Raw genomic sequence first — 26,248 nt, forward strand, 5'->3', positions numbered from 1 at the left:
ATATTCTGTTGTTTAAGTGTTCCCTTTATTTTATTTTTGAGCAGTGTATATATTTCACTCCATTTTGACATCCAAGATCCTTTCCAAAAAGGGCTGAAAGTTCAATACAGTGATCCCTCGAGTTTCGCGATCTCGATCTTCGCGAAATGCTATATCGCGATTTTAAAAAAAATATTAATTAAAAAAAACCCCACTTCCGCATTTGGCTTCGGGAGTCAGCTGGGAAGCGGCGCGGCGGTTTTAAAAGGTCGCAGCCGGCCTGGGGGGCTTCCCAGCACCCCCCCGAACCTGGGTGGCCGGGAGAGCAGCGAGCGAACGGTGGCTGGCCGGGCGAAGGGCGGGCGAGCGGCGAACGGCGGGCGAGCGGGTGCTGGGGGGGCGGGCAGCCGACATTCAAAGCAATCTGTCGGCTTCCGCACTTTCGTCGCTCCCCACCTCCACCATCTGCGCATGCGCGGCCATGGAAAAAAAAGGGCGCGCATGCGCAGATGGTGTTTTTACTTCCGCAACCCTACATTGCGAAAAATCGATTATCGCAAGGGGTCTTGGAACGGAACCCTCGCGATAATCGAGGGATCACTGTATTATATCTCATCATGCTATAATTGCATCATTGGCCACACCGAGCAAGACACAACTAATACAACTAAATTGGAAGTTTTAATGCTTCCAATTTAAAGGAGTATTTCCTTCCACCACCACCCACAACCCCAGTACAAGTCTTGCCAGAGGCATGGTCTACAACCAAGAACTCATCAATGACTTGCTGATGTTGCATTTAAACATTTGGATCTGCCCAACTCCTATTGGCCATTTTTGGCTGTTGCAAGCATGCCCCTCTTTACCCTGGGCACTGACCCCTGACCCCCCCCATCTTGAAAACCTCTCTCCACCTTGGATTCAAACGATGATGATGATGCCAAAACCGGATCAGCTATTACATGCTTCCACGGGTGACATCTGATCCTTGATACAATGTAAATAATCTGAAACAATCCATTGTCAATCCAGGGATGACAATTCCTTTTAATGAAATATTTGGGTCTATCATTCATGTATGTATAATAATTTTCCTATGGTCATGATGGTTTTTCATTATTCTTCCAGTTGATTTGTTTTTTAACGTGACAAATAGAAATAACATAGTTGGAAGGGACCTTGGAGTCTTCAAGTCCAACCTCCTGCTTAGTCAAGATACTGTACACCACCTCAACCAAATGGTTATCCAACATCCTCTTAAAAACGTCCAATGTTGGAGCACCCGCAACTTCTGGAGGCAAGCTGTTCCATTGATTAACAATTCTAACAGTCAGGAAATTTCTCCTTAGTTCCAAGTTGCTTCTCTCCTTGATTAGTTTCCACCCATTGCTTCCTGTCCTGCCCTCAGATGCTTTGGAGAACAGCTTGACTGATTGTGTTGTATGGTTTTAATGTTGGGTTTTTTAGATGCTTTTAATATTAGATTTGTTATACTGTTATTATTTTGTTGTGAGCCGCTCCAAGTCTACAAATCTAATAAATTATTATTATTATTATTATTATTATTATTATTATTATTATTATTATTGACTCCCTCTTCTTTGTGGCAGCTCCTGAGATATTGGAACACTGCTTTCATGTCTCCCCTAGTCCTTCTTTTCATTGAACTAGCCATACCCAGTTCCTGCAACTGTTCTTCATATGTTTTAACCTCCAGTCCCCTAATCATCTTAGTTGCTTTTCTCTGCTCTCTTTCTAGAATCTCTACATCTTTTTAACATCGTGGCAACCAAAACTGAATCCAGTATTCCAAGTGTGGCCTTCCCAAGTCATTATAAAGTGGTATTAATGCAATAAATAAACCACAATAAAAATCACCTTTATTTCCAATTTTTTTTTTCATCCTAGATTTCAAAAAGTCTGTAGAAACATATTAGCTTGTTAAAAAACTGCACACTACTTTTCTGAAAAGTGTATACAATAGAAAATATAAAAAGCATAGATAAGTAAGTAATAATTAATCAGGTAAAATCAGCCCAAAGCAGCAGCAATATTTGTGTAAAACTGTCAAAAAGAATAGGTAATCAGAATAAAATTACCATTTCTATTCAAAATAAAGAAAGAATAGATCTGAACTCATTTAACATAATGGTGGAAACTGAGTTTAAAACAGTTTTACACAATACCAATTAAATAAGGGATCTAGAATAAAGTTATTTGATCATAATGAACATCTTTAGCTAAAGATCACAAATTAATTACAAATAGATATTATAGAGGCAACACAAGTACAAATAGATATTATAGAGGCAATACAGCAAGTTTCCACTCAGAATCTACAGAGTAATTTCTGTATCCTACTACATGTAATTGGCCCTTCATGAACATTTACATTTTGTAGAGACAACAGTAGCACACATTTAATTTAGTTTTGATTTATGAGCCATAGTGGCGCAGAGGTTAGAATGGAGTATTACAGCCTAATTCTGCTGACTGCCAATTGCCGGCAGTTCGGCAGTTCGATTCTCATTGACTCAGCATTCCATCCTTCCAAAGTCAATAAAATGAGGACCCTGATTGTTGGAGGAATATGCTGACTCTGTAAACTGTTTAGAGAGGACTGTAAAGCATTATGAAGAGGTATAGAAGTGTAAGTGCTGTTGCTGTTGCTATTACACTGAAGCTGCAACTCATTCATATACAGTGGTACCTCTACTTAAGAACTTAATTCGTTCCGTGACCAGGTTCTTAAGTAGAAAAGTTCTTAAGTAGAAGCATTTTTCCCCATAGGAATCAATGTAAAAGCAAATAATGCATGCAAACCCATTAGGAAAGAAATAAAAGCTCGGAATTTGGGTGGGAGGAGGACGAGGAAGAAGAGAAGGAGGACAGTCGCTGCTGAAGAAAGAAGGTGAGGGGAGGGGAATCAAAAAATTCCAAAACTTTAAGAGAGACTCTGAGGCGGCGCCCAGAGAAAGGAAAACACTCCGTTCACTCTGGGCTGCCAAAGCCTCCTTATGTGCCACTGAAAGGCTCCTCTGGCAGCCCAGAAAAGCCCGAGATGGCCGGGATTAAAGGGGGAATGGCAGGAAACTGGCCGGGCCTTCGTACCGCTCTCAAATTTCCTGGGAAATTTTTCCGGGCTTGGGTTCTTAAGTAGAAAATGGTTCTTAAGTAGAGGCAAAAAAATCTTAAACACCCGGTTCTTATCTAGAAAGGTTCTAAAGTAGAGGTACCATTGTAATCAGTTTCCTGTTCTATAGATATGCCAGAGTTTTCAACAATAACCTGTCATTCTCTCATCAAAAACAAGAAGACTCATATCCTTCTATTTATGTTCCAGCCCCAATTTTTATTGTAATGAAAGTAAACACCTTATAAATTTGCCTTAAATCCCCAAACCATTTTCAAAAGCGAAGACTGAAACCTGGAATTGACATTGCCAGAGAAATTTAAGGATGACAGCATCTTTTCATTTTGGCAGACATAAAAGGTACATAAAAGCAACACATTGAAATCAACTGCACGCCATCTCTAAGAGGTAATTCAGTACTACAGTAATCCAGTTGCACATTGCTCTCAAATATCGAATGCACATTCATTCCCAAGTATGAGCATAAACTGCGATTGAATTATAGTGAAATTCAATCAATCATTTAATACAGTCCTTAATGCTGAAGATAATTGTGGAGAACAAATTGATTTTACTAGTCAGCAAATATTTTAGTATTTGATTATTCTCCTCAGGGCTGTAAACTGTTAAATGGCTGTTTCCTGTTTGTCTAGAACAATGATGGCGAAGCTATTTTTTCTCAGGTGCCGAAACAGCATGTGCGTACACTATTGTGTATGCGCAAGTGCCCATGCCCATAATCCAATGCCTGGGGAAGGCAGAAACAGTTTCCCCCTGCCCTCCCTCGGAGGCCCTTCAGAGGCTGGAAATGGCCTGTTTCCCAACTTCTGGTGGGCCCAGTAGGCTCGTGTTTCACCCTCCCAAGCTCCAAAGACTTCCCTGGAGCTTGGACGGGAAAAACGCTTCCCTCCCTCCCACCGGAGGCTCTATGGAGGCCAAAAACGCCTTCCCAGACCCTCTGTGTGAGCCAAAAATCAGCTGGCTGGCACTCACATGCACATTGGGGCTGAGCTAGGGCAATGGTTCACATACAATCAGGTATGACTCTCTGCATGCCACCTGTAGCACTGGTGCCATAGATTCGCCATCACTAGCCTACAATGTCCCTGGTTGTCTGTTGCTGGCTCACTAGGTATTGATTTAGAATAACAGAGCACCAGATTACTCCTATAGGGTGAATGCAGCCATTCATTCCCCTATCAACTAATGTCACATGTTAATTGTTAATTGTAAAGCAGCTTACTTCTATTAAGTTTACCGTTCTAGCTTTGGATCCAGTTCATTGGAGTTTAGAGTGGACTGGACAATCTAAGTTAGCCTTCCTAATTCTCTTTCTTTCCTGCTATGCTCGCAAACTCAATAATTCTCCTGTAGATTTTCTCTCTTTTTATTTAGAGAAGCAAGAGAGAGGGATGGTGATGCATTACTTTGTACTTTGTCCATCGACACTTTTCTTTGTTCTGCACGCAGCATTCCTAGAAATTTTCTTGCTGCTTTTGAAGAATATGCTCCCCTGCTTTTTGTTAATGTGGCCAAGTCATTATATATACACTGCTCAAAAAAATAAAGGGAACACTTAAACAACACAATATAACTCCAATAAAACTTCTGTGAAATCAAACTGTTCACTTAGGAAGCAACACTGATTGACAATCAATTTCACATGCTGTCGTGCACATTCAACTTTGTACAGAACAAAGTATTCAATGAGAATATTTCATTCATTCCGATCTAGGATGTGTTATTTGAGTGTTCCGTTTTGGTTTTTTTGAGCATATATTTTATAAAGTTATTTCGATGCTCTAAACCTAGGTTTCTCCAAATCCTTTACCAGCCTGCCTGTTATCCCTGATTTGCTGCTGGCATGCCAAAAACAAGCCCCCATCTTTCACCATCCGTATAATTTGTAATGAAGTTTCTGGGCTTTATAAGAGCTTGCATTTTTAGAAGATAAAAATGGTGGTTGACTGAACAAAGAGTAGAGGGTGGAAGTAGGTAGGACAGGGGTATCAAACTCACATCATCTTGGTGGCATCATATGATGTATCGGGACTCCGTCCCCTTTGCTAAACCAGCTCTGGGCGCGTAACGCATCCAGCTCAAAGGCCGTGAGTTTGACAGTTCTGATGTCTGATGGAAAGGATGGTACGAAGCACCCTAATTAGCTTGCTTTCAATAGGTGCTTTGTGATGGATCACATCTAATGTATAGCAGCTGCTGTATTTTGTAATAGTGCCTGCAGTTAAAATTATGAACAAATTTTAGCTCTCAATATTTGGATGCTCCTGTTCCAATTTCATTTGAAATATTCTTGCATTTCTGCCCCAAATATTGTTTTTCTGGATTTTATCAATCTCGGTAACAATATACATGTATACAGAATTCCAGTATTTCATAATATTTCATATCCTTAATATCGCTGTGAAATAGCATTAAAAAGTCTTTGGTCTGAGGGACATTCAGGGATAATCTAACCAAATTCACTATTTCCCCAAATATCCATATCTATATGCTTGTCCTTCTGATAGTCGATATAACCCTTTGGTTATATATTTAGTGAGGATATAATATAAGTGCAATTAGCTAAACTGTGTGGAGTTAAGCTCAGGCTAAAATACATTCATGTTTAGGAAATTAAATTACAAAATATATGGAATATGATTTTACTGTTTGCACCTGCTTGAAATGCAACGATCTGGAATGCGGACCTTGACTTTAGAGATGATGCATATGATTTTGAAAGAAATTCAGCAACAACCTGTGAGTCAGCCATGCTTTGAAATGAGGCTTCTATAAAAGAGATCTTCCGTCCAGCTAATGAAATTGAAGGAGACCCTCCGTACCAAATTTCAGCTGAGAAGCAAAGTGGATAGAATTGACACGAAAAAGTCAGTGGCAATAGCAGCAAATTAGACCCTTTAAATAAGGCAAAGTAATCTCTTTTGATTTCCTTCAGCTTATATGGCTAAGTTTGTAAAGAAAAAAAAAGTCTGCTTTAATTTTCCCTTGCAATATCTTCATCCAACAGAGGAACTGTGAGCTCTGCTTCTCTCCTCCCATGTGGGTTGCATTCGGGACTGGACATGCGCTTAGAGGTATCAGTATGATCTGTCCAGCATGCCTAAATTATGAGATGTGAACATAAACAGCCACATTAACACCATCATTGCTAATGGAACAACATTATACAGCTCTTTTCAGTATTTGACATCTAGTTTCTCTTGCTAAGGTGTGGGCAAATTTTAAGAATAGGGTGAAGAACCCAGGGGAAGAGCCTTCTCTGTGGTGGCCCCGACCCTCTGGAACCAACTCCCCCCAGAGATTAGAATACCCCACACCCTCCTTGCCTTTTGTAAGCTCCTTAAAACCCACCTCTGCCGTCAGGCATTGGGGGAACTGAGATATTCTTTCCCCCTAGGCTTCTACAATTTATGCATGGTATATCTGTATGTATGATTGGTTTTATAACAAGGGTTTTTAGCTGTTTTAATATTGGATTGTCACATGCTGTTTTTATCACTGTTGTTAGCCGCCCCGAGTCTACGGAGAGGGGCGGAATACAAATCCAATAAATAAATAAATAAAACTCAAAGCACCTAAAAAAAACCCCTCACCTTGTGTTTGGGGCAGAAAGTTTTTTTTTTTTAAAAAAATTTTTTTATTGTTTTTAAAAATTATATACAATGTATCTACAAATGCAAGTTGCAATATACAAACTAAAATGTACAGAATAGCAACGAAAAAAGAAAAAAGAAAAGAAAAAAGGCAAAAAATTATCTTGAGACATTGAATCTAGGGAAAAGACTAAATTCCCAGCATCCCAAAGGAAAAGGTTATTCTTTCTAAAAAGAATCAGCAGTGAGGATATCGTTCATAGTCCTTTGAGACATGTGCTAATAAATATGCTGCAAATTTAGAACAGAAAAAAGGTGGCTTGTTTATAGAGCTCACTTACTGTTCCTTCTGCCTCCGCCAGCTGGCATGCCAGAAGGGAAAGCAGCTGTGAAAAGGATGGTCTTTTTCTAGGGTCCAAAGCCCAGCAGGAACACAGTAATAAGTATCTGCAAAAACAAGATGAAAGAAGGGAGAGGAAAAATACAGAGCTATTTTTCCCAGCATTTTCTAACTGATGTGCCAAGGAGACATACAGTATATGCCACAGATATTGTGGTATTATGCAGAGTTAAAAGAACCTAGAATATCTCCCATACCTTTCTTCTATTCCTATATCTCTTCTTCTTTTCTTTTATTGATATGTTCTATTACTATATCTTCTTTTCTATTCTTTCTTAGATATATTTTACTATGAGTTTCTCCTCTATAACCTTCATCATGTATTTTTCTATGTGTATACAGCGTTCCCTCGATTTTCGCGGGTTCAAACTTCACGAAAAGTCTATACCACGGTTTTTCAAAAATATTAATTAAAAAATACTTTGCATTTTTCCCCTATACAACTGTTTTTCCTGCCCGATGATATAATATGTCATTGCCAAACTTTTGTCCGCCTTTAATAATTTTTTTAAAAAATAAACTTTAATAAATAAACATGGTGAGTAATAATCTAAATGGTTGCTAAGGGAATGGGAAATTGTGAATTTAGGGGTTTAAAGTGTTAAGGGAAGGCTTGTGATACTGTTCATTGCCAAAAATAGTGTATTTAGTTCCGCATCTCTACTTCGCGGAAATTCGACTTTCGCGGGCGGTCTCAGAATGCATCCCCCGCGAAAATCGAGGGAACACTGTATATATATATATACCCACTAAAACCATCATTGTGTATTGGACAAAATAAATAAATAAAAATATTAAGAACATCAATTTCATATAGAATTGATAAATATTTATAAATATGAACCATCCAAAAGCAGAAAATAGAAAATTAATATCATGCTTTAAATTTTACAATATGTATGACATTGGGACCTTATGTAATCCAGCTGTTGATGGACTAGCATGGCCTAATAATTGCATATAGTGACAGGGATTGAAATGGATCTGAGTAATAGATGTATTTTTGATCAAAACGTATCTACAATCCTAAGTATTCCCTGTCTAATTGAATTGTATTAGTTGTATCTTGCAAATATTTATGTCTTAAACTATGTACAGTGGTACCTCTGCTTAAGAACTTAATTTGTTCCATGACCAGGTTCTTAAGTAGAAAAATTTGTAATGTAATGCATTCGCTGGCTGGGGAATTCTGGGAGTTGAAGTCCAAATATCTTCAAGTGGCCAAGGTTGGGAAACACTGTTTTAATGTATTAATTGGATTGTTATAGTTTCTTGTTTTTCTGTCCATGCTGTGAGCCTCCCCGAGTCCTTGGAGAAGGGCGGCATACAAATACAATTAAATTTAAATCTAAATCTATTGCACAATGGTGTCTAAGCGTGTCCCAAAAGCATGTTTGAGCCGAGGTGGCGCAGTGGGTAGAGTGCAGTACTGCAAGCCACTAAAGCTGACTGCTAGATCTGCAGGTCAGCGGTTCAAATCTCATCACCGTCTCAAGGTTGACTCAGCCTTCCATCCTTTCGAGGTGGGTAAAATGAGGACCCGGATTATGGGGGCAATAGCCTAGCTCTGTTAAAAAGTGCTAGTGCTAACATGCTGTAAGCCGCCCTGAGTCTAAGGAGAAGGGCGGCAGTAAAAAAATGAAATAAATTAAAATATAATAAATAACAGTAGTCCAAGAAAGTCACAAATAATAGCCACAAATAACAATGTAGTTAGAAGCAAGGAAATGAGAGCAGGGGCTAGATGTCTCCTTACATTATCCTCTGGGCAGTCCCACCCTAACCTTTATGCCCTGAACATACATTTCTTCTGTAGCGTAAAATGGACGGTCCATCTTGAATCCATTTTGAATGAGCTTGTAGAATTTCTCATTAACTTGCATTCCAGGGTAAGGATTGACACCTAAAAAAAAATGGCAAGGCAAAGAATTAATGCTTGAAATCTACTACGCTCTGGTCAGACCACATATGAAGTATTGCATCCAGTTCTGGTCACCACACTTCAAAAGAGACATTGAAACTCTGGAGAATGTGCAGAAAAGAGCAACCAAAATGTTTAGGGGACTTGAAACCAAGAATTACGAAGAGAGATTGTGGGAACTGGGCATGGATAGCATATCTATCTATCTATCTATCTATCTATCTATCTATCTATCTATCTATCTATCTATCTATCTATCTATCTATCTATCTATCTATCTATCTACATTATCTATCAATCTATCTATCTATCTATCTATCTATCTATCTATCTATCTATCTATCTATCTATCTATCTATCTATCTATCTATCTACATTATCTATCAATCTATCTATCTATCTATCTATCTATCTATCTATCTATCTATCTATCTATCTACAATATCTATCTATCAATCTATCTATCTATCTATCTATCTATCTACATTATCTATCAATCTATCAATCAATCAATCAATCTATCTATCTATCTATCTATCTATCTATCTATCTATCTATCTACATTATCTATCTATCTATCTATCTATCTATCTATCTATCTATCTATCTATCTATCTACATTATGTATCAATCAATCTATCTATCTATCTATCTATCTATCTATCTATCTATCTATCTACAATATCTATCAATCAATCAATCAATCTATCAATCTATCAATCTATCTATCTATCTATCTATCTATCTATCTATCTATCTATCTATCTATCTATCTATCTACAATATCTATCTATCAATCTATCAATCTATCAATCTATCTATCTATCTATCTATCTATCTATCTATCTACAATATCTATCAATCAATCAATCAATCAATCAATCTATCAATCTATCAATCTATCAATCTATCAATCTATCTATCTATCTATCTACAATATCTATCTATCAATCTATCAATCTATCTATCTATCTATCTATCTATCTATCTATCTATCTATCTATCTATCTACAATATCTATCAATCTATCAATCTATCAATCTATCAATCTATCAATCTATCAATCTATCAATCTATCAATCTATCAATCTATCTATCTATCTATCTATCTATCTATCTATCTATCGACCTACCTACCTACCTACCTACCTACCTTTCTATCTGTCTGTCCGTCCGTCCGTCCGTCCTGTTTCGGGCCTCCAGAGGTCCTCCAGGGGACAGGGGAGGCCATTTTCACCATGGATATGGGCACTCATGCAAATGCGATAGCACCCACACGCGCGCTTTCGACACCCAAGGAAACAAAAGTTCGCCATCATTGTTCTATACTAATAGGGCAATTTACAGAATGAAAATGTATCTGCCAGCCCAGTTTGACCCGGTGGTGGGATTTAGAACCCACTACTGCCATCGCCCCATTCCCTACTTTGCAACTCTACCAGCAAGAAACAACATTCTAAAGACATTGTTCCAGGTTGCTTAGATCTCTGAATGAATTATCTCCGTTGAATCTCTGATGAGAGAACTAGGGAACATATTGCAGAACGTACCAAGAGAGAATATTTCCCAGAGTAAGATTCCGTAAGACCAGACATCGCTTTTAATTGTGTATATCCCTTCAAATAAGCTTTCAGGGGACATCCATTTGACAGGTAAACGAGCCTGGGCAAAAGAAAGCACAGAGGAGAGAGAGAGGTCATTTCCCCAGAAAGTGTTCTCATAGAGTGTAAAATCACATTGTTACTGAACAGTTTACCCCTAAAGAACAATCATCCCTCTTGTTTGCATCCCATCTGGTTGCAGGGCTACACTAACATTGCCATCAGGCTGCTTTTGGAGGTTGGGATTTTGGATTTCGAATTAGGATTTTATCATTAATTAACCTTAACTTGGGAAGTGGTGCCTTGCAGGAGTGACCCAACTCTATTTGCCTCCAAGAGATAATTCCTAACAACTCTAGCTTTTAAGTTTTGGGGGATATCAGGTATCCTCACTCTTGTTTTGTACAATTGTATTTTTTCCCACTCACCAAAAGACCTATGGACACAAATAATCTCCCTCAGGGTTTTCTTTTCTTTTTCTTTCTTTCTTTCTTTCTTTCTTTCTTTCTTTCTTTCTTTCTTTCTTTCTTTCTTTCTTCCTTCCTTCCTTCCATCATTCATTCATTCATTCATTCATTCATTCATTCATTCATTCGATTTTTATGCCGCTCTTCTCCTTAGACTCAGGGCGGTTTACAACATGTTAGCAATAGCACTTTCTAACAGAGCCAGCCTATTGCCCCCACAATCCGGGTCCTCATTTTACCCACCTCGGAAGGATGGAAGGCTGAGTCAACCTTGAGCTGGTGATGAGATTTGAACCGCTGACTTACAGATCTATAGTCAGCTTCAGCTGTCTGTAGTACAGCACTCTACCTGCTGCGCCACCTCGGTTCATATGCCATGAATCTAATGAAGTGGCATTTTTTCATCCTAATCACACACCCTCACCCTCTGCACATGTACATATGTCCCCCTTTGATGGTCATTTTGAAATGAGCACCTAGTTATTAGTGAGCACCTAGACACCAAGAGGAAAATATGTGACGAATTTCAAATTTGTAGGCTTTGTGGTTCTGGATATTTTGTGATTACACACATGCACGCATACATGTAATTGAATTGCTTTTTGTTCCAACATCATTTCTCATTCCCTACATGAACTATTGGAAAAATTGAGCACAGTGGTACCTTTACTTACAAACTTAATTCGTTCCGTGACCAGGTTCTTAAGTAGAAAAATTTGTAAGAAGAAGCAATTTTCCCCATAGGAATCAATGTAAAAGCAAATAATGTGTGCGATTGGGGAAACTACAGGGAGGGTGGAGGTCCTGTTTCCTCCCAGGAGATTCCTAGAGAGGCCCCACGGAGGTTTCTCCCTGCCTTTTCCAACCCTGTTCCCTCCCAGGAGATTCCTAGAAAGGCCCCATGAAGGATTCTCCCTGCCTTTTCCAGCCCTGTTCCCTCCCAGGAGATTCCTAGAAAGGCCCCATGGAGGATTCTCCCTGCCTTTTCCAGCCCTGTTCCCTCCCAGGAGATTCCTAGAAAGGCCCCACGGAGGATTCTCCCTGCCTTTTCCAATCCTGTTCCCTCCCAGAAGAATCCTAGAAAGGCCCCATGGAGGATTCTCCCTGTCTTTTCCAACCCTGTTCCCTCCCAGAAGATTCCTAGAAAGGCCCCATGGAGGCTTCTCCCCGCCTTTTCCAACCCTGTTCCCTCCCAGGAGATTCCTAGAAAGGCCCCACAGAGGCTTCTCCCTGCCTTTTCCGGTTACAGTTTCGGAGGCTCGGGTTTGTAAGTGGGAAACTGATTCTTGAGAAAAGGCAAAAAAAATTTGAACACCCGGTTCTTATCGAGAAAAGTTCTTAAGCAGAGGCGTTCTTGGGTAGAGGTACCACTGTACCAACTTTGGGCTGATTTCTCGGAGATGGAGAATCTTTAGATCTCAGAGGTTTCTAAGCATTAACTCCCCAACATCTTTCGCCATCAATCATGCAATGTTGAACTACTGCAGTTCAGCCACTATTTCCTTCTCTCGGAAGGAACCATAGCAAAACCATGGTGGTTTTAAACTTAACAATCTTTTAATCTTTAAAATTTAATCTTTTTTTTTTTTAAGAAAACCCCCCACACTCAACAATGTTGCCTCCTTGCTGTGTTTATCTGTAATCAAATAAATGTGCATGTGTGTAAAGCAGATAAGGCAGTATACATACAGCCTAACAGTTTCTGATGTGGAAGTGCTTTCCAGATTAGAAATCTCAATATTTTTATGCACGTTCCAGATAATGAAATGACATTTTTATTTGTTTTATTTATTTGTTTTGTCAATTATGTATTGGAGGTATACAAAGATATAACAGTGTTTATATACATTATACTAGTATGTTGTGGTTAGCTCTGGCCCTGCTCCTGCCCCAAGGACTGTGGATGTGGGGGAGACATCCACATGCTGCAGGCCTGTTTTGCCCCGGGTGGAATCTGCTGATGAAGGCTCCTCTGACCAAGAAGACTTGAGTGACAGGGAGGAGGAGAGTGTGGCAGACAGCTCAGAAGGAGATCAATTATCTAGCTCCTCCTTGGATTCAGAACAAGAGTTAATGATACAGCCTCGCATGTGGAGAGCGGTGCATAGGCAACAACAACTGAGAGATTATTATCAAAGAAAATGAGGCCACCTGTAGTTGGGTGAGGCTGTGGTCATTAGTGAGGCTTCTATAAAGAGCAGCCTGTGGGTTTGGCCATTGTGGAGGATTATCTGATTGTTGTGTTTCGTGACTGCTTTACTGACTTGGACTTTTTGTGTGCTGCTTTTTCCCCACTTTGAAACTAAACCAGAGCAAAGTGTGTTTCACTTTGTGAAAGAAGAAGGACTGTGAATTGCCTCACAGCTGCAAGCTAAGTATCACAGAACTGATAAGGGACTTGTACAAATTACCAGTTTGTTTGGAGACGAGTGCTCTGTGCTATACCAAAAGAGGGCCTGGTTTAAGTGAATTTTCATTATAAAGAACATTGTTTTGAATTTTCAAACGTGTGTGTGTGTGTCTGAAATTTGTACCTGTGAATTTTGGGGAGGATTCTACCAGAGAGCCCGACAGAACACTAGTAAGAGAGAAACATTAGCACAGGGGACAGAAGGCACACTGGCCCCAAACTGACCTATTAGGAATTGGGAGAGGTCAACAGGGATAGTTTAAGGGTAAAGTTTTGTGGGATAGGGGATGATACTACAGAGTCAGGTAGTGAATTCCATGCATCAACTACTCGGTTACTAAAGTCGTATTTCCTGCAGTCGAGTTTAGAGTGGTTTACTTTAATTTGTATTTGTTGAGAGCTTGTGTGTTGTTGTGGTTGAAACTGAAGTAGCAGTTGACAGGAAGGACGTTGCGCAGAGAGTACTATATGGTGGTTGATGACAAAATAAGGCACCATCCACCCTACTCCCACTGATACCTGGTTGATCTCCAATGGGATACAGGGTCTCAGAAGTTATGAACAAGCTCTTCTTCCATGCTTACAAGATCATTAAGATTCAAGCAGCTATCTATATTTTTTTGTAGTGCCAGTTTGGTGTAGTGGTTAAGGCATCAGGCTAGAAAACAGAAGATCATAGGTTCTGGTCCCACCATAATTGGCACAAAGACATCTGAAGAAGCTTCTTTGATGAGAAGCGAAATGTCTTCAAAGAAAAACCAGGAAGTCCAGTTGTCTCTTGAAAAAGCACCTCTGAGACAACCATGATCTGGATGACTGAGAATCTCCAGAGACATTTACTTCTCAAGATGCTGTCATAAAAACACAGGGACTAGTTCAGATACTCATCAATTGCAAATAGTAAAGACGTGGAGATATAGAAGTGCAATTTTTAGCTGAAACTGTGATGTGATGATAAGTGTTTGGTGCAATGATTAAGACGCCAGGCTATAAATCAGGAAGCTATGAGTTCTAGTCCTGCCTTAGGCATGAAAGTTGTCTGGATGACCTTGGGCCAGTCACTCTCTCTCAGCTCTGGGTTAAAGAGAAGGGCGAATCTCTTTTGAAACCTTGGCAAGAAAACTGCGCAGGCAGCAAAAATGGACTTGAAAGCACACACACCACATTCTTATCCAGCAAACCAACTGAAGTTGGAAATTTGCCTTATTATCACCCTTCCGAATCTGGATTTGTTTGTGCAAGATATTAGTAGTAATTTCATTTTTACTTTCAGATCTTTCACAGAAAACGTTGGGAACCATCTACAATAAACATTAACTTACATTTCCTCTGACAACATAGTTTGAATCATTCATTATATCCCTGGCAAGTCCAAAATCACATAGTTTGGCCACTTTCCCATAGGTGACGAGTATATTCCTGGCTGCTAGATCTCTGTGAACACACTGTCAAGAGAGAAAAGTGTTGTACAAAGGACAGAATTTAATTCTCTGATTGTTTTTTTTAAGTCTTTTTTCTACTGAAATAATACAGTATGCTGAAAGCCATTAAGTAAAACGTAGTAAGTTCTTTTTAATGAAGTTTCAGAAGTAAAGTAAAATAAAGAGTGATTTTTTTTAAAGTGAGAACTTAAAAAAATATAATAACAAAGAGGCCAAAAGGATAAAATAAAACATTACACACAAAATCTAAGATGGTATGAATACAGGAATTTCTTTCAGTGATTTTAAAAATGCTTCTTAAGATCTAAGAAAAGGCAGTAAACAACTGTCAATATCCTGGAATTATGCTTCAGTATGAGCTGTTGGTCTCCAAAAAACCAACCTGATTCATTCTACTTCCTTCCACTAAGCAAGGAAAGGAGCAAGGCTGATAGTAAACAGTCATTGTCCTTTAAATACATAAACACAGAATGTCTATTGCTTGGAATTAGGGTTTATGCATTTATTTACCAATTTAAGCACTCAATAAAGCAGCATTGTTCATCCTCGTCAACTTTAAGATTATTAGGATAGTTTAAATTGAGAAATTAATCCACATATCTTTAGATTTTTATTTCCTAGGGAAAAAAATCTATTATGAATAATTATAGTATTCAACCAGCCTGATCTCAAATGTCTAACTTTAGATATTTAGACAGTAGAGCATTCCTTCCCACCTAATCTATACTATTCAGCACTATATTTTATTTATTTATTTGTCAAACAATTATAGGGTGATAATTTGTACATATAAAACATTAGATAAGTAATGATAAAAAGTAGACAATAGGACAGGGACGGTAGGCACAATGGTGCGCTTATGCACGCCCCTTACAGACCTCTTAGAAAGGAGGAGAGATCAATTGCAGATAGTCTAAGGTTAAAGGTTACAGAGCAATCTTACTGATTTTGATTCCAGAAACTCCATTCCTCTGGCAACTTGATATGAGAAGCAGAGAAGGTCTTCAAAAGTCAATATATTGAGGCTTTCTTCAACATCTAGTCTCCTGTTCACATATTTCACTTCATCTGCAAAAGAAAATTGGTTTATTGGCTGATTGCTCAAGTAGAAAGAAAGACAGCTATATTTTTAAATATTTAGGTGGCCTCCAGAACCCTTCACTTTCAATGTATCACATTCCTTCCCATGCACTAGCAACCACCATTGCAAATAATATAGGTGATTGACAGTAACAGGTTACTACTGGAATGGATAAGGATGCTGCACTGATAGTGAAAATTGTGCTGTGTGGACAGCTTCACTTCTTTGATTATCGGGAGCTCCAGAAAGATCTCTCAAAATTGAGTGAGTGGGCAACAAAATGGCAAATGCATTTTAACCTAAACAAGTGCAATGTTATGCATATTGGGGCAAAGGTCCCACAGAGTTGGCCTTCTCCGGGTCCCATCAACTAAGCAATGTTGTTTGGCGTGACCCAGGATAAGAGCCTTCTCTGTGGCGGCCCCGACCCTCTGGAACCAGCTCCCCCCAGATATCAGAGTTGCCCCCACCCTCCTTGCCTTTTGCAAGCTCCTTAAAACCCACCTCTGTTGTCAGGCATGGGGGAATTGAAATTTCACTTCCCCCTAGGCTTATAGAATTTATACATGGTATGCTTGTATGTATGAGTGGTTCTTTAAATTGGGTTTTTTAAGATTATTTTTAATATTAGATTTGTTTTCATTGTCTTTTCATTGTTGTTAGCCGCCCCGAGTCTTCGGAGAGGGGCGGCATACAAATCTAATAAATAAATAAATAAATGAATGAATGAATGAATGAATAAATGATAAATAAATAAATAAATAAATAATACCTACCAACTGATGGGGACCAAGCTTTCTGGGACAACCCAAGAAAAAGATCTTGGGATTTTGGTGGACAGCTCAATGAAGATGTCAACCCAGTGCGCAGCAGCAGCAGTAAAAAAAAAAAAAGAAGCAAATTCCATGCTTGGCATGATTAGGAAGGGAATCGAAAATAGGTCGATAGTGTTGTATTGCCTCTGTATAAAATGATGGTGAGACCATACTTAGAGTACTGTGTACTGTGCACCTGAAGAAGGATATAATGGAACTGGAAAAGGTGCCAAAAAGGGCAACGAGAATGATCAAGGAAATGGAGCACCTCCCTTATAAAACCAGGTTGCAACGTCTTGGTCTCTTCAGCCTTGAAAGACGGCGTTTAAGAGGTGACTTGATTGAAGTGTATAAAATCATGCACGGGATAGAAAAGGTGGATAGAGAAAATTATTTTCTCTATCACACAATATTGGGGTGAGGGGCCACTCCCTAAAGCTCATAGGTAAGAACGTGAGGACAAATAAAGGGAAATATTTCTTCACCAGAGGGTCATTGGTTTATTGAATTCACTTCCAGAAGAGGTCATGACTAGTGTTGGGCGAACCCAACGAAGTTTGGGTTCGGCGGGTTCGGACGAACTTGGCGGCGGAGTTTGGGTAAGTTCGCTGAACTTGAACCTGAGCTCCAACACTTCTGGCCCCGCCCTCCCGTCTTCTGCCAAAGCAGCCCGCAGCCGCCTGTCTCCTTTTATTTCTTATGGAAAAGGCTCAGACGCCGCAGCTGCACCTTTTCTTTAAGAAATAAAAGGAGACAAGCAGCCGCGGGCTGTCCTGGGCAATGGGTGCAACAAGGGGAGAGAGCCGCGCCGGAGGGCATCCAAGGCAGGGGAGATGCTGCCTGCACCGGGGTGGGTACTTTGGGCTCAGAGGTGGCACGGCTCTCCCCCCTGTTGTGCCCATTGCACAGGGCAGCCTTAGCTCACCCCCGGCGCTCTTTGGAAAGGGGAGGGGGCAGGTTCTGTGTTGACGTAGGCCCCACCAGCCAACCTTGGCCACTTTAAGACTTTAAGACTTTGTGGACTTCAACTCCCAGAGTTCTTCACTCAGCTTTGCTGAGTCAGAGCCCTCCCCTCCTCCACCTCCCGCCCACCACGGTGTTCAAGTGAACGCTGAACCTAAACACGGACTTTAAAAAAAATAAATAATAATAATAATAATAATAATAATAATAATAATAATAATAATAATAATAATTATTATTATTATTATTATTATTATTATTATTATTATTATTATTATTATTATTATTATTTAGATTTGTATGTCGCCCCCTCTCCGAAGACTCAGAGTTGCTCACAACAAGAAAACAGTACAAATGCAATAATTAAAAACAATCTTAAACCCCTTCATATAAAAAAACAGTCATACATCTCAGACAAACCATACATAAAGCGGAAACGGCCCAGGGGAATTAATTTCCCCATGCCTGACGGCAGAGGTGGGTTTTAAGGAGTTTGCAAAAGGCAAGGAGGGTGGGGGCAATCCTAATCTCCAGGGGGAGTTGATTCCAGAGGGTCGGGGCTGCCACAGAAAAGGCTCTTCCCCTGGGCCCCGCCAGACGACATTGTTTCGTCGACGGGACCCGGAGAAGGCCAACTCTGTGGGAAGCCTTTGGAGCCTGGGGGGTGTGTGTGAAACATGAGCCTACTGGGCCCGCCAGAAGTTGGGAAACAGGCTGTTTACAGCCTCCAGAGGGCCTCCAGAGGGCCTCCAGAGGACAGGGGAAGCTGTCTTTGCCCTCCCCACGCATTGAATTATGGGTTTGGGCACCTGCGCATGTACGATAGCATGCATGCACCCTATTTCGGCACCCGAGGGCAAAACAGTTCGCCATTTACTAACTCAGTCTATTTGTTTGAAGGCTTTTGAAAGAAGGTCCATGCCAGCTTTTATTGATTCTATTGCTAAGACTATTTATGGAAAGGCAGAGAGAGAAGAGAGAAATACATGCAGGGATGGGCTCCTACGGGAACGGTCAGGAACGCAGTTCCGGTAGCAACATTTGGAGCTCCACCCCAGAGCACCCAATTTGCACTGAAAGATGTTGAAACAAAATGCATAAGCCACGCCCATGCGCATGCACCTGCGCATGTACGATAGCATGCATGCACCCTATTTCGGCACCCGAGGGCAAAACAGTTCGCCATTTACTAACTCAGTCTATTTGTTTGAAGGCTTTTGAAAGAAGGTCCATGCCAGCTTTTATTGATTCTATTGCTAAGACTATTTATGGAAAGGCAGAGAGAGAAGAGAGAAATACATGCAGGGATGGGCTCCTACGGGAACGGTCAGGAACGCAGTTCCGGTAGCAACATTTGGAGCTCCACCCCAGAGCACCCAATTTGCACTGAAAGATGTTGAAACAAAATGCATAAGCCACGCCCATAGTGTGGTAGTAAAAATTTTGGTAGCCCATCACTGAACATGTGCCTCTACCTAGGATCAAACTCGCAGCCTCCTGATTGTGAGGCAAGAGCTCCCTCATTAGTCCACCACACCATAGAGAAAGCACAGCTTATGCCAGTTCCAAATTTCTTTCTGCCCAGCTCTGTTGTGGTTGGCTCTGGCCCAGCTCCTGCCCCAGGGAATGGGGAGGTGGATGCAGGGAAAAATTCAACATGTCACAGGCCTGTGTTATTGCCGACAGAATCAGTTCAGAGTTTAGTTTCCTCGGACGAAGAAGAAGGTGGGAGTGACTCAGCAGAGGAGGGCTTGGCACACAACCCAGGCAGTCAATCTCCCTTATCTTACGTTGATTCAGATGATGACATTTTGGACCCATGCAAGCACAGAATTATGCGTAGAAGAGACCAAGTAAGAACATATTACAGGAAATAAGGGAGGCCACCTGTGTTTGGGTGGGGCTCCAGTAATTAGGGCTGCTGCTATAAATAGCAGCATGTGGGTTTGGCCGTTGTGGAAGAATATCTGATCGCAGTTCATCAGGAATCTTGTGTTGCTGGACTTTGTTGCTTTTTCACGCCTTTGAAACCAAAGCAGAGCAACGTGTGTGTGTGTCTCACTTTGTTGGAAGAAGAGGGGTGTGAAGTTTCTTCACAGCTGCTAGCTAAGTACTTAATGACTGCTTAAGGGAAATTGTACAGACTACCCGGTTGTTTTGGGAAGAGTGCTCTTTGCAATACAAAAAGAGTGCTTTGTTTATTTTGAATTTTGTGATAAAGAACATTGTTTTGAAGTTTTCAAACGTGTGTGTGTGTCTGAAATTTGTACCCTTGAATTTTCGGGCGGCTCCTACCATAGAGCCCGGCAGAACAAGCTCTAATTTGTACAACAATTTTTAATAACCTTTTACCTTCCGCTGAAATCAGGGCACTTCCATATGTTTTAGGGATCACATCTAAGTCTCGTATTGTGTGTGAATGATCCCCATGGCCAACTGGTAGGTAAGATCCATTTGTTAGTATGCTTCCATTTCTGGAGATAAGGGGTGCACTTCAAAAAAAAGAAAGTATTTGTTAAAACATTTAATATGCTGTATTTTTCGGAGCATAAGACACACCAGTATTTTTCGGAGTATATGACACACTGGAGAATAAGGCACACTTTACTTTTGGGGGAAGAAAACAGGGGGGGAAAATCTACCTACCAGGTATTCAACTGGCTAGCGTCCTTAATTTGTTCAGCTTCAGCACATTATTTTATCCCCTGGTTAAGGCTGAAAAAACCTTTTTCAGAGGGAGCAGGAATACAAACAAGGCTGCAAAAACTGAGGGCAGGAAAAACTGCTTCAGAAGGAGTAAGAATAAAAAGAAATGTTGCAAGCTAGGAAGATCATTAGCAGAGCGTTAAGGCTGAAAAAGCTTTTTTCAGAGGGAGTAGAAATGAAAACAAACCTGTAAAGATTTAGGGCTGGAGAAAAAAACCTTCTTCAGAGGGAATAGGAAGTCGAGAAGATTGTTAGCACCTAGTTAGGGCTGGGTGGGGGGGGAAAGCATTGAAAAAGCTACATTTGGAATATAAGATGCACCCAAATTTTCAGCCTCTTTTAGGGAAGAGAAGGGTGCGTCTTATGCTCTGAAAAATATGGTAGCGATAAGGACAAACACAGCTTGATTATGCAATAATAAATATAATACAGTGATCCCCCGAGTTTCGTGAGGGTTCCGTTCCAAGACCCCTCGCGAAACTCGATTTGTCGCGATATAGCGGTGCGGAAATAAAACACCATCTGCGCATGCGCACCCTTTTTTTTCATGGCCGCACATGCGCAGATGGTGGAGTTTGCGTGTGGGCGGCGGGGAAGACCCAGGGAAGGTTCCTTCGGCCGCCCAACAGCTGATCTGCTCCTCAGCGCGGCAGCAGCGAGGAGCCGAAGATGGGGTTTCCCCGTTGCCTGTTCGCCCGCCCGCCCGGCTGCTCGCTTGCCGCTCGAGAGCAAGAGGGGGAGAGATAGAGAAAGAGAGAGAGAAAGAGAGAGAAGGAAAGAAAGAGATGAGAGAGGGAGGAAGAGAGTGTGAGAGAGGAAGAAGCAAGATAGAGAAAGAGAGAGAGAAAGAAAGATGAGAAAGGAAGGGAGTGACGTCATCGGGTGGAAAAATCGCGATATAGCATTTCGCAAAGATCGAGATCGCGAAACTCGGGGGATCACTGTAAATTTGTACTGAAACTTTGATAATAATGCATTGTTTTTGTATCCCAATTTCTTCATCTGTGCATAATGTAGATTTCTCCCTTATTTTTTGCTAACCACAATTAAACCATGATTGATCTTTACCTTGAATTGATTTGTCCTCGGAAATTGTGATAAAAACTAAAATTGTGCTGACTGAAGACTTCAGTCCATGTTTTGTGAAAGGTGTCTCTTTTGCTTCGCAAGTAGTTCAGAAGGTCCCCGTAGCAACAATATTCAAAAATTAAGTAAACTGGTCCTAAAAATACATGTTTAAAATATAAGAAAACCTTTTACTGAATGTATACTTAGAATGCATCATATTGGGGGGGGGGGGGGGGTAGACATTTCTTGGATGTAAGAAAAGGGAAATGAATGTTGTTAGAAATTTTCACCACAATCATATCAAAATGAAATCCCTTTACTTATACTTATTCCAAAGACTACACGTCTTTGAATTCTCATTGTAACAAATGGTTGCTAGGAATTCTAGGAATTGCAGCAAAACACAAGATCATATGCTGCAACATCCTGCCTGTCGGTGACTACTTCAGCTTCAACCACAACAACACAAGAGCACACAACAGATTTAAACTTAATATTAACAGCTCCAAACTTGACTGTAAAAAATATGACTTCAGTAACCGAGTTGTCGAAGCGTGGAACTCATTAAAGGACTCCATAATGTCATCCCCAAACCCCCAACACTTTACCCTTAGATTATCTATGGTTGACCTATCCAGATTCCCAAGAGGTCAGTAAGGGGCGAGTACAAGTGCACTAGAGTGCCTTCTGTCCCCTGTCCTATTACTCTCCTATATCTCCTATTCCTTTCTTCTATTCCTATATATCTTCTTCTATTCTTTCATTGATATGTTTTATTCCTATATCTTCTTTTCTATTCTTTCTTAGATATATTTTACTATGAGTATCTCCTCTATAACCCTCATCATGTGTTTTACTATGTGTGTATATATATATACCCACTAAAACACTCATTGTGTATTGGACAAAATAAATAAGTAAGTAAGTAAGTAAGTAAGTAAGTAAGTAAGTAAGTAAGTAAGTAAGTAAGTAAGTAAGTAAGTAAAGAATGAATAAATAAATAAATAAATAAATAAATAAATAAATAAATAAATAAATAAATAAATAAATAAATAAATAATCTTTTGGCAATTTTTTGCTTCCATGCATGCACAGAAGCAAAAAATTTGCCCCAAATCCCTGAAATCTCACTCACCCACGTGTCTTCTCACAAGATTTGCTTCCTGCACATGTGCAGAAGCCAAATTTTGCTCCAATGTGTGCGCCCGCTCGCCGGTCACCTGGAACAGCGCACGCATCAACACCGGTAGCGGAGGTAAGTTGCAACCCCCGCCTGTTTCTAACTATCCAACATATTTTCTACTACTCTAGTTTATATTTGCATTTTATTTTCTTGGCCAGTTAAGCAATGTATTGGACATTTTATTTTCTCTATATGTCTATGGGGTTTGTGATACTTAAAACCATTCTTGGAAATAAAAGTATGCTACAGTCAGTGGCTAAGATCACACAAATGCCCACCACGTCATGTAAGGACCTCAAATGTATGACTTAATATTCTAGTTGTTAGTATATTTCAGAAATATGTGGCTTACCTGACTTGGTGCATGCTCCTAGAAGATTCACAATGTTTTCATGACTTCCAATATGAATCATCATTTTGAGTTCAGACATTAGAGCATCTTTTTCCAAAGAGTCATATTTTTCTGTAAAGGTAATATGGCAGATAGTAACTATATGGGATTTTTTTTACAATGAAATATATACAGATTGAAACACATTAGAAATAATTTTATTAACATAAATACTAATTCAGTCAAACATTTTTTATTGAAGCAGGAAATGAGAGTGAACAAGTAAAAGATGGTTATAACTCTTAGAAAAGTGCCTTGTTTCCTGGTTTTGTGATATCATGGGATAACCCATTACTTTACTCAAAAGCAAAGGAAACATAAAGAATAAGAAAAACTGTGTTATATGCCTACCCACTCTTGCAGTGATTAGGAAATGCCTTTTTAAGGAAAGAAGAAAAGAGAAATTCATCCTAAAATAAAATGGGGAAATGATCCAGAAAGAGTGTAATTAAGTAAAACGTTATTAATTTTTATTATTTTTATTTTTATTTTATTTTTATCTCTTTTATTCATTAAACGTGAAACTCAGTCAACTGAACATTTTAAAAAGTGTCACAAATACCACTGACTTGATTTGTATTGTACTTTTTTATTGCTGTTGTGAGCCGCCCCGAGTCTTCAGAGAGAGGCGGCATACAAGTCTAATACAGTGTTCCCTCACTTTTCGCGGGGGATGTGTTCTGAGACCGCCCGCGAAAGTTGAATTTCCACGAAGTAGAGATGCAGAAGTAAATACACTATTTTTGGCTATGAACAGTATCACAAGCCTTCCCTTAACACTTTAAACCCCTAAATTGCAATTTTCCATTCCCTTAGCAACCATTCAGATTATTACTCACCATGTTTATTTATTAAAGTTTATTTTAAAAAATATTTATTAAAGGTAGATGAAAGTTTGGCGATGACATATGACGTCATCGGGTGGGAAAAACTGTGGTATAGGGAAAAAACCCGCAAAGTATTTTTTAATTAATATTTTTTAAAAACTGTGGTATAGACTTTCCACGAAGTTCGAACCCGCAAAAATTGAGGGAACACTGTAATAGTAATAATAATAATAATAATAATAATAATAATAATAATAATAATAATAATAAGTGGTACTTGGCACATTGGGTGCAGTGCCAAAGGATCTCAGCGGACATTTGAAAACCATCGGAATTTGCAAAATCTCCATTTGTCAATTGCAAAAGGCCGCTTTACTGGGATCGGCAAACATAATTCGCCACTACATCACGCAGTCCTAGGTGCTTGGGAAGCGCCCGACTGGTGATGAAATACGAAATCCAGCATAGTGATCTCGTTTGCTGTGTTGTATTGACATATTATTATTATTATTATTATTATTATTATTATTATTATTATTATTATCATCATCATCATCATCATCATCATCATCATCATCATCATCATCATCACGGCTCTATTGCCTCCAAAAACCACACTCAAGAGACAGATGGCATGATACCTTGTCAGAAGAGAAAGCTGTTGATCCTCTTTAGTTGTGCTTGAGGACCACCAATAATAACTGTTTAGAAAGGGATCTGTCAAACACAAGCAACTAGAGCCATAAGTGTACAGAGTCCAAGCTTACTACTTCAGTGACGGGAGAAAATCGGGTTGATACAAAGAGACCACATTCTCTTTAAACTTTTAGCTACCTTTAAGCATTTTGACAGCAACTTGGATGGATGCTCCAGCTTCGCCAATTCCATATGCAGTAGCATTCATGACTTTTCCAAAGGCACCAGAGCCTAGTACTTGCCCTATAAAAAAGGAAGTACAGTGTTCTCCTTATTTTACAAATTGTCCTTGCTTATTTCATGATTAGCTTCAGGAAGAGTACCATGGACAGCTCACCAAATTTCAGATTTTCTCTGGGAAACTCCCACCGGACATCATACTCCAACTCACTGAAATTAATGTAGATGTATTCATTGTTGGAAGAATCAACCATTTGTATCATGTGCAGTTGTCTTTCATATTTAAATTGCTAGAGGGAATGGGACATTGTGAATGGTAAAAGCAACACACAAAGGGAGACTGAAATGAATAAAGAATGTCAATTTTGCTGTCACCTTTTTATAGTTTCGGCAAGTTAATATGCACAACCCAGCGATAATTGGAAAGCAGACTCCAAATGTTGCATATAGCAAAAGATTACCTGGAAAGCAAATGCAAAAATTCATGCAATTTGAAAAGTGGTGAAAGAGGGAAATAAATATTTACTCATAGTAAGGGGCTGCTGCCTCCACGGGGGGGGGGGGGGGGGGGGGGACGATGACAATGCAGTGGTGGTAGTAAATTTATGCATTATTTATTGAATACTTAATAGTTTTTTATTGTCCTTCCTTCTCTAGTACCTTAGTATGATCCTTAATTATTTATAAAATAGGAAATAATTAAATAGTATGTTTTTACCCATAAATGGTTTAATCATTTTAATCAATATCTAGAACTGAACTTTTATAGCAATTAAAGAAAATTGAGCAACTTGCCTAATCTGTTATCATACTGAACCTTGTGGGTTCAGTACAAAACCTTAAAATGTTACTGTGCCCCTCAACAAATAATGCTGTCTATCATTTGTCCTTTTTGTGGCTATTCAAATAATGTGACTTAATCAACTGAGAAAGAGTCCAAGCACCTATTTGAAAACTTATCTTGGTTGGTAAGCCACTCCTGCCCAGTCACATGAACTTTAAGCCCCCCCCCCCGGTCACATGATTGTCAAGTCACGCCCGCTGGTCACATGGCTAGAAAGCCACTGCTACCTGGTCACATGACCATCAAGCCACACTCACAAAATAAGCCACACCCACAGTGTGGCGGTAAACCTTTTGGCAGCCCATCACTGTTTACTCTCCTTGAATGAATGAATGCTTTCCAACAAAGTTGACCGCAGAGTAAGTACTAAAGCTTCCCAGGGTAGAATTTGCAAATCTTTGAGATGCTGCATAATCCTTATTAGACTTGCAAAACATAAACAGTACATTAATTTTTATAGACCAAGCCTTCATGTCTTGAAGAACATACCCTTGCCTATCAAATGGAAAGTTAAGAAATGTTTATAA

General features: G+C 39.7%; 1 protein-coding gene across 1 annotated transcript in view; it reads right to left on the reverse strand.

Annotated features, from left to right (window-relative positions):
• Window positions 1-5,711: 5,711 nt before the first annotated feature.
• Window positions 5,712-26,248, reverse strand: part of FLT3 (fms related receptor tyrosine kinase 3) — an 83,312-nt gene continuing 62,775 nt past the window's right edge. Inside the window, 12 exon segments of the mRNA XM_070751695.1 lie at window positions 5,712-6,233; window positions 7,068-7,173; window positions 8,930-9,029; window positions 10,598-10,709; window positions 14,848-14,970; window positions 15,911-16,035; window positions 20,179-20,318; window positions 21,601-21,754; window positions 23,136-23,246; window positions 24,836-24,940; window positions 25,035-25,167; window positions 25,253-25,338. Coding sequence (XP_070607796.1) covers window positions 6,108-6,233; window positions 7,068-7,173; window positions 8,930-9,029; window positions 10,598-10,709; window positions 14,848-14,970; window positions 15,911-16,035; window positions 20,179-20,318; window positions 21,601-21,754; window positions 23,136-23,246; window positions 24,836-24,940; window positions 25,035-25,167; window positions 25,253-25,338 — 1,421 coding nt within the window. The 3' untranslated portion in view covers window positions 5,712-6,107.

The sequence above is a fragment of the Erythrolamprus reginae genome, chromosome 4 (assembly GCF_031021105.1).
Source record: "Erythrolamprus reginae isolate rEryReg1 chromosome 4, rEryReg1.hap1, whole genome shotgun sequence".
Taxonomy (NCBI): Eukaryota; Metazoa; Chordata; class Lepidosauria; order Squamata; family Dipsadidae; genus Erythrolamprus; species Erythrolamprus reginae.